The sequence below is a fragment of the Cebus imitator genome, unplaced genomic scaffold (genome assembly GCF_001604975.1).
Source record: "Cebus imitator isolate Cc_AM_T3 unplaced genomic scaffold, Cebus_imitator-1.0 Scaffold15, whole genome shotgun sequence".
NCBI classification, from domain to species: domain Eukaryota; kingdom Metazoa; phylum Chordata; class Mammalia; order Primates; family Cebidae; genus Cebus; species Cebus imitator.
The window spans coordinates 7073807-7083059 of record NW_016107330.1 but is presented as its reverse complement, the minus strand read 5'-3'; the positions used below and the strand labels follow the sequence as shown (position 1 = coordinate 7083059).

The following is a 9253-nucleotide window of genomic DNA, read 5'->3' as shown; positions in this document are numbered from 1 at the left end:
TTTTTGAGACAGAATCTTGCTCTATTGCCCAGGCTGGAGTGCAGTGGTGCAATCTCAGCTCACTGCAAGCTGTGCCTCCCGGGTTCAAGCAATTCTCCTGCCTCAGCCTCTGGAGTAGCTGGGAGTATAAGGGTGCACCACCACACCTGGCTAATTTTTGTAATTTTAGTAGAGATGGGGTTTCACCATGTTGACCAGGCTGATCTTAAACTCCTGACCTCAAGCGATCTGCCCACCTCAGCCTCCCAAGTTCTGGGGTTCACTTTTCTTCAATTATTTGTTAGTATTTTGAGACAAAGTTTCACTGTGTCACCCAGGCTGGAGTGCAACAGCACGGATCTTGGCACACTGCAACCTCTGCCTCCGGGTTCCAGAGATTCTCCTGCCTCAGCCTTTGGAGTAGCTGGGATTACAGGTATCTGCCATCATGCCCAGCTAATTTCTGTATTTTTGTAGAGACAGGGTTTCACCATGTTGGCCAGCCTGGTCTTGATTTCCTGACCTCAGGTGATCCGCCCACTTCAGCTCCCAAAGTGCTGGGATTACAGGCGTGAGCCACCTTGCCTGGCTTCTTCAATTATTTTTTCATTCTCTTCTTCAGACTTGATTATTCCATTGTCCTATCTTCAAATTCACAGATTCTTCTCCCTGCTCAAATCTACCTTGAATTCCGCTAGTAAAATTTTCATTTCAATTATTGCACTTTCTAACTCCAGATTGAAGAGTGATTATTCCACTGCCCTATCTTCAAGTTCACTGGTTCTTCTGCCTGCTGAAATCTACCTTGAATCCCTCTCGTGAAACTTTCATTTCAGTTATTGTACTTTTCAACTCCACAATCTTTTTGGTTTCCTGTTTGGATTTTTTATCTCTCTTGTAAATTTCCATCTTGTTCATACATTGTTTTCTGGACTTTCTCAAAGTCTTCCTTTAGTTCTCTGAGCATCTTTAAGACAGCTGCCTTTTTTTTTCTTGTTGTTGTCTTTTTGTTTTTTTCCTTTTTTTTTTTTTTTTTTTTGACGGAGTTTCGCTCTTGTTACCCAGGCTGGAGTGCAATGGCGCGATCTCGGCTCACCGCAACCTCCGCCTCTTGGGTTCAGGCAATTCTCCTGCCTCAGCCTCCTGAGTAGCTGGGATTACAGGCACGCGCCACCATGCCCAGCTAATGTTTTGTATTTTTAGTAGAGACGGGGTTTCACCATGTTGACCAGGATGGTCTCGATCTCTTGACCTTGTGATCCACCCGCCTTGGCCTCCCAAAGTGCTGGGATTACAGGCTTGAGCCACCGCGCCCGGCTGTTTTTTTCCTTTTTGTGGAGAATAGGGTCTCGCTATACTGCCCAGGCAGGTCTCAAACTCCTGGACTCAAGCTATCCTCCCGCCTCTGCCTCCCTAAGAGCTGGGATTACAGGCGTGAGCCACAGTGCCCGGCCAAGACAGCTGTTTTATGAAGACTTTGTCTAGTACATCTGCTGTCAGGTCTTTTTTGGGAACTGTTTCTGTTGATTTTTTTCCTTTAAATGACCATGCTTGGCTAGGCACGGTGGCTGATGCCTGTAATCCCAGCACTTTGGGAGGCTGCAGCAGGCGGATCACCTGAGGTCGGGAGATCAAAACTAGCCTGACCAACATGGAGAAACCCCATCTCCACTAAAAATAAAAAATTAGCTGGACATGACGGCAGGCACCTGTAATTCCAGCTACTTGGGAGGCTGAGGCAGGAGAATTGCTTGAACCTGGGAGGCGGAGGTTGTGGTGAGCTGAGAACATGCCATTGCACTCCAGCCTAGGCAACAAGAGCAAAACTCCATCTCAAAAAAATAAAAAAAATAAGCCGGGCAATGTGGCTCATGCCTGTGATCCTAGCACTTTGGGAGGCCAAAGCGGGTGGATCATGAGGTCAGGAGTTCAAGACTAGCCTGGCCAAGATGGTGAAACCCTGTCTCTACTAAAAATATAAAAATTAGCTGGATGCAGTGATGGGTGCTTGTAATCCCAGCTACTCGGGAGGTTGAGGCAGGAGAATTGCTTGAACCCGGGAGGCAGAGGTTGCAGTGAGCTAAGATTGCACCACTGCACTCCAGCCTGGGCGACAGAGCAAGACTCTATCTCAATAAATAAATAAATAAATGGCCAAGCTTTTCTGTTTTTTTTGCTGAAAACTGGACTGGACATTTGAATCTAATAATGTGGTCACTATGACAATAAGATTCTCCCCCTTCCTCGCAGTTTGCTGTTTTTTGTTATTATTTATTCATTTTTGTTGTTGCAGGCTGTCTCTGTGTCAAAGAGCAGTCTAAAGTATACACTTAAGGTCTTCTCAGATCTTTTCTGAGCCCGTGCCTTTCCCTGGGAACTGGGGTTACTTTCTACTTTCCCCCCATAGATATGGTTGCTTCTGAATGTCTTAGTCTTCAATGTCTGTGTCCGAAAAGGGTGAAAAGAGAAAAATGAAGTGAAAAGGGCACCGACCCTTTGCATTTCCTGGAAGGCACTTCAACTGGAAGGGAGCACGGTTTACCACACACACACACACACACACACACACACACACACACACACACACACGGGGCAAGGGCTTGCAACAATGTGGGGAGTTCTAACAGCCCCTCTTTGCACCTTTGTTTTCAGAAGCAGCCATTAGTGATCAGAGCACAATTCCCACTATTGTGGAGGACAGAGTCCTTTTTGTCTACCCTGGCTCCAGCAAGCTGCATGCAAGCCGCTCCTGGGGCTGGAAATGGAAGACAAATAGCTGATACTGTGCTACAAGTTTAATTTGACCAAGATTAACTGCAATTTGTATCCAAACCTTCCCCTGGATGGTGCAAGTCTCCAGAGTTCCAAAACAGTATGAGAGATTCTGCCAGTGTAATTGTTGTCTAGGTTTGAAGGCAGATTCCCGGTGCTTCCCACCCCACCATCTTCCCCGAATCTGATCTTTAGTCCATCCAGTGAATTTTTCACTTTGGGTATTGTTGTTCTTATATTTTTTGTAGACACAGGGTTTTGCCATAATGCCATGTTGCCCAGGCTGGTCTTGAACTGGTTCGAGCAATCCTGCGGCGGCATCCCAAAGTGTTGGGCTCAGAAAAGACCCGAGAAGACTTTAAGTTTCGGCTTATAAGACTTATACCTTCGGCTGATCTTTGGCACAGAGACAGCCTACAACAACAAAAACAATTACAAAAAACAACAAACTCTGAGGAAGGGGGAGAATCTTTTCTTCTTCTTTTTTTTTTTTTTGAGACAGAGTCGCCCGATCTCATCTCACTGCAACCTCCTCCTCCGGGTTCAAGTGGTTCTTCTGCCTCAGCCTCCTAAGTAGCTGGAATTACAGGTGCCTACCACCATGCCAGGCTAATTTTTGTATTTTTAGTAGAGATGGGGTTTCACCAGATTGGTCAGGCTAGCCTCAAACTCCTGTCCTTGTGATCTACCTGCTTCAGCCTCCCAAAGTGCTGGGATTACAGGCATGAGCCACTACGCCCGGCCGAGAACCCTATTTTCATAGTTACCACATTATTAGATTGAAATGTCCAGTTTTCCGTGAGCCACTGCACCTGGCCAGGTACTGCATTTTTCATGTTTAGAGATTTGGCTGTGTGTGGTTTATGGCATTTGCACTGTCATCGCGGGATCTCCCTTCACCATCTTCCTTTTCCTTTGCCTCTCTCCTGCATTCTATCTCCTGCTTTCTTTTTCTTTTGAGATGGAGTTTTGCTCTGTTGCCCAGGTTGGAGTGCAGTGGTGCCATCCCGGTTCACTGCAGCCTTTGCCTCCTGGGTTCAAGTGATTCTCATGCCTCCACCTCCCGAGTAGCTGGGATTACAGGCATGCGCCACCATGCCCAGCTAATTTTGTATTTTTAGTAGAAATGGGGGGATTTTACCATGTTGGCCAGGCTGGTCTCGAACTCCTAATCTCAGGTGATCCTCCTGCCTCAGCCTCCCAAAAGTGCTGGGATTATAGGTGTGAGCCACTGCACCTGGCCGGGATCTCCTGTTTTCTGCAATCACATCTTTCTCTTTTTTGATTTATGTTCTCATTTTGGAAGAACATGTTCTCCAGTGGCTTCTTGGAAAACGATGCGTGGGAGGTAATGTTGATGACCTATGTCTGCAAATGTGTTTGTAACTCTCCAGTCTCCTTGCTGTCTCCAGCTCTTTCCTGCACCTCCCAGCCTTTTCACAGGCCACTCCTCTGCCTTAAGACTCTTTCTCCAGATACCCATTCTGTTTGTTTCCTCCCTCATCCTGTTCAAACGTCACCTCTGGGACCTTTGCTTACCACTTTGAGCAAAGGAGCCCCTTATCGCTACCTCCTACCCTTCTACTTTTCCTCAGGGCACCCGGCACTCCTAACATGGCATTTGAGACAGGATCTTGCTCTGTCATCGCCCAGGCTGCAGTGCAGTGGCATGATGACAGCTCGCTGCAGCCTTGATTTCCCTGCTCAAGCAATCCTCTTGTGTCAGCCTCTTGAGTAGCTGGGACACATGTCACCATGCCCAGCTAATTTTTAAATTTTTTGTAGGCCGGGCGTGGTAGCTTACACCTGTAATTCGAGCACTTTGGAGGCCAAGGCGGGCGGATCACCTGAGGTTGGGAGTTCAAGACCAGCCTGACCAACATGGTGAAACCCTGTCTTAATTAAAAAAAAAATTTTTTTTTTATAGAGGTGTCTCACTCTGTTGCCTAGGCTGGTCTCAAACTCCTGGGCTTAAGTGATCCTCCTACCTTGGTCTCCCAAAGTGCTGGGATTACAAGCATCAGCCCTACCATGCCTGGCCTGTATTTTTATTTACTTGTTTACAGTCTGACTCTGCCAGTAGGTCTGTGTCCAGGTAGTTGATGTGATAAATGATTCCAGGAAAGAGGAATAAGGGAAGGGGTGTGAACCATGAAGGAGGAGAAGCCAACAAGGATGTGTTACTGAGTCAAACACCTCCCAGGATCTTCTGAGGAGACTAAAAATGGCAGCTCAGGGCTGGGTGTGGTGGCTCACACCTGTAATCCCAGCATTTTGGGAGGCTGAGGCAGGTGGATCACCTGAGGTCAGGAGTTCGAGACCAGCCTGGTCAACATGGTAAAACCCCATCTCTACTAAAAATACCAAAAACTATCTGGGCTTAGTGGCACATGCCTGTAATCCCAGCTACTCGGGAGGCTGAGGCAGGAGAATTGCTTGAACCCAGGAGGGAGAGGTTGCAGTGAGCTGAGATTGTGCCACTGCACTCCAGCCTGGGCAACAAGAGCAAAACTCTGTCTCAGAAGAAAAAGAATGGCAGCTCAGAACTGCCAGAAGAAAGAGAAAAGCCTGTATAGCTCATCCACTAGCTCCTTTGGCAAAGGTGGCCCCGACAGGTGCTTAACTCCCCTGCACTCCGGGTTGCACGTGTCAGAGAATCCCTGGGACAGGAAGCAAGAGGCTCAGGTGAGACTGAGGCTGAGGTGAGACCTGTAGGGTTGTCTCTGTGCAAAGCTAGTTGAAGCCTGTGTGTAAGCGGCCACTGTGGCACCCTTGGTCCAAGGTGTTAGTAGCTGGCTGGAGTTAAGAAGTGCCGCTGAGACTACGATACAGGGGCCCTGTGTGGATGTCTCCTTCAATGCTCTTTTCGTCACTCAGAAGAGTAGTCAGGACACAGTGAGCATTCAGTAAATATTTACTGAATGCCGTTGCAGTCTAGTGGGGGGAAAGGCAAGTAGTGAGCTAAGAAACTCAAGTGGGGGCTGGGCATGGTAGTTCACGCCTGTAATCCCAGCACTTTAGGAGGCTGAGGCAGGCGGATTGCCTGAGGTCAGGAGTTTGAGACCAGTCTGGCCAACAGGGTAAAACTCCGTCTCTACTAAAAATACAAAAAAATTAGCAAGGTGTGGTGGCATGCATCTGTTATCCCAGCTACTTGGGAGGCTGAGGCAGGGGAATTGCTTGAGCCAGGGAGGTGGAGGTTGCAGTTAGCCCCGAGATCGCGCCACTGCACTCTAGCCTGGGCGACAGAGTGAAACTCCCTCAGAAAAAAAAAAAAAAGAAAATCAAGTGGGTTGTGGGCTGTAATTGGGTAACTACAGGTTCCAGGGGGCCTCCAGCAGGAGCCTAGCTACCCTGTGGGGTGGGGGTGTGGAGGACAGGACAGAGAAGACTTTCTGGAGCAGAGGGTCCTTAACCTGAAATCTGGAAGATGAGCAGGAGTAACTGCACAGATGATTTACAAAGTACTTGCACATCTAAGTAAATATATCAGTGATAAAATCATAGGGAATGGCCGCATGCAATGGCTTACAACTGTAATCCCAACACTTTGGAAGGCCAAGGTGGAAGGATGGCTTGAGGCCAGGAGTTTGTGACCAGCCTGGGTGACAGAGTGAGACCACATCTCTACACAAAATTTTTTAAAAAATAGCTGGACATGGTGGTGGAGGTCCCAATTACTTGAGAGGCTGACGTGGAAGGATCAGTTGAGCCCAGGAGTTCGAGATTGTAGTGAGGCCATGTTCACACCACTGCACTCCTGTTTGGGCAACAGAGTGAGACTCTGTCTCCCTGCCACGCCCCCCAAAAATAACAGGTAACATGTACAAAGCATTTTCTGTGTGCCAGACACCATGCTGCATGCTTGGTGGGCCTTGTTAATTAATCCTTATTATTTAAACCTATGGCACATGGACTGTTTGATCTGTTTTACCCAATGGAAACTTGAAGCTCAGAGAATCCAAGTCATTTGCATTGACAGGGTAGAGAGAACCACTTCCCTCCATTTTACACAGGGCCACAGAGGCCCAGAGCAGGGCAGTGACTTGCTCACGTTCACAGAAAGGTAAGGGCTGAGCTGGGACTAGAATCCAGGTTTCCTGACTGCTAGGCTTGTGTTCCTGCTCCAGAGCTGGCTAGAGAGGGGCTGAGGAGGAGGGTGAATTAAACACAGCCAGGCTGAGATGGGTGGGCACTGCCTCCCCAGCTACTACCAGAAAAAGCTGAAGGCAGGCACCTGCAAGGCCCAAGAAATGGAAGCGGCCATACACCGGCTGCGGCTGCGGAAGAAGATTCCCTACAACCCCCAGCAGGAAGAGAGCTCAGAAGTCCCAGAACGAAAGGTCCTCAGTATCCTGAGCCGGCTGAAGCAGCAGAACTATGGTGAGGGCCCTGGGCAGGGGGGGCTGGGCTGGCGTTAGGGCTCTGCTCTCTTGCCCATCTGGCCTGCTTACTTACCTGGGTTCCTTAGGCAGCCAGACCCAGGGAGCTGAGAGGCCAGTTTCCCACTTTGGGCTTATGCATACATCAGAAAACAGGCTGATAATCACTATTTTATATCCAGGCCTGACAATGGCCTCCTGCATTGGACTGCTCCCCTCCTGCCTTAGCCTGAGCTCAGGTTGGTCCCATGAGCCAGGACTGACATAGGAACAGCTGTAGATATTGGCAATCCCAGCTTACTGGTTACTGAGTGCCCCACTGTGCTAGGCCCTTTGCAGATGCTCTAGAATTTCATCCTCGTAATCATGTATTTCCTCCATTTTACAGATTAGAAAAATGAATCTGATAAAGTTAAGCAGCTTGCCCAATGCCCCTACCTAGTATGTTCTGGAAAGGGGAGTTTATATCCAGGTCTGACCCCAAAATCTATGCTTCTTCCACTGGCTAAGCCTGCCTCCCTTGCCCAGGTACCATTTATCAGACTCCTATTGTATGCCAAGTAACAGGATAGGAGTTTTGCAGTCATTCTAGAGCATGCCTACTAGATTTTGCCAGCACCCAGCACACAGACATCTGCTCCTTGTTAAGCTCTTACCAGCCCTTATTCTGTGTGCAGCACTGAGTGCTTGCATATGTTACACCTTTAAGCTCATCAACTCTTGTGAGGTGGGTACCACTATCACCTCCAGAGGCACCAGAGAGCTCAAAGAGGTTAAGTGACTTGCCCCAAACCACCCAGTTCATTATGTAGCAAAGTCAGGATTCCACCGGAATCAATCTGCCTGCCTCCCAAGGCTGGGTGTGCTCTGAAGCATTCCCCCTTCTGCCTCCTTCTTTACCAGCTCCCAACCTGCAGAGCCCCTATGGCCAGGTGCCCTGCATCCCGCTCTGCCCGCGGTTGGACAAGAAGATGGTCCGTGGGAAGCCAACGGACCAGTGCGTACCCTCTGGCTTGGATCCTGACATCCATAGCCCCTTCTTCCAGTCAGGATCTCAAGGAAACAGGTGGGTGCCCAGAGAAAGGGTCCCAACCCAGGCCCTTCCAGATCCTTAAGAGGCTCCTTGCCTAATGCCTAAAAGTCCATCTTTCTAAGAGATGATACCTGAGAGGCTGCTTGCTCCAGGGAGGATAAAGAGTGAAAGGCGAAAAAAACAAACCTTTGTTGAGTGCCTGTGTACCCAGCAGGTTGTTCCATTGAAGCCAGAGTGCTTCTGCGTTCCTGTGTCTAAGGCTCAGTGGCACTTACTAAGTGCTACAAATTCCCTGTGGTTCCATATTGGGACTACCAGGCTGTGCGGCTGGGCAAAGCAGCATCTCCTGCAGCAGTCCCCTTTCAGGTCACTGGGGAAAGGAGCCCTAGACTTGGAATCAGGCCCCTAAGCCCAACTGCTGGCTCCTCCATTTCCGAGGGGATGCTCCTCTCTCTCCTCACTTGGGCAGCACGGATGGCTTGTGTACTGGCAGAACTATGGGGAAAAGGCCAATCAATGTTTCCCACCCTCTGCCCTCCTCTCCCCAGGGAACACAACTCTGACAGCAGAAAGTGGCTCAGCTCTACGCCGGCTCGAACCCACTGACCCTCTGGAGGCCTGACTCTGGGCAGGTGCTCAAGGCCTGCAGACAGATGGGTCACCAGGCAGGAGCTGCTGCTGAAGTTTGCTTTTGTGGCCTAGCAAGCTAATAAATACCAATAACTTCAGCCTCTGTCCTTGTTGCCAAGGAAGGGCCTCAAGTTGTCAACTCAGCCAGCACTGGGTTCTCAGAGTGCAAGTTTCCACTTCAAAGCCCTGCCCAGGGTTGGGGTTTCTGCTACAGGCGTCCGTGTGCAGTCTTGACATTCTGTGCATTCTCAAAGCACAGGGCTAGGCCTCACCTCAGATGAGTGCTTCACCCTCTGGACTTGGAGCCCCACAAAAGTGGGCATTCTCTCTCTCCACTTGTTCTAAAGACAGGCCCTGTGGAAGAGCAGGAGGTACCGTCTGCCATGCTCCTCCCGACAGAATCCCAGGACCCAGGGTTCTCCTTCTCTGGGAGCCCCAAGAGGGATGGGTCCTTTCT

The 9253-nt window shown here is 49.4% G+C and overlaps 1 protein-coding gene across 1 annotated transcript in view; it reads left to right on the top strand.

Annotated features, from left to right (window-relative positions):
- Window positions 1-8894, top strand: part of SPATA21 (spermatogenesis associated 21) — a 50939-nt gene extending 42045 nt beyond the window's left edge. Inside the window, exons 11-13 of the mRNA XM_037730126.1 lie at window positions 6959-7134; window positions 8037-8199; window positions 8715-8894. Coding sequence (XP_037586054.1) covers window positions 6959-7134; window positions 8037-8199; window positions 8715-8772 — 397 coding nt within the window. The 3' untranslated portion in view covers window positions 8773-8894. The remainder of the gene's footprint in view (window positions 1-6958; window positions 7135-8036; window positions 8200-8714) is intronic.
- Window positions 8895-9253: the final 359 nt, after the last annotated feature.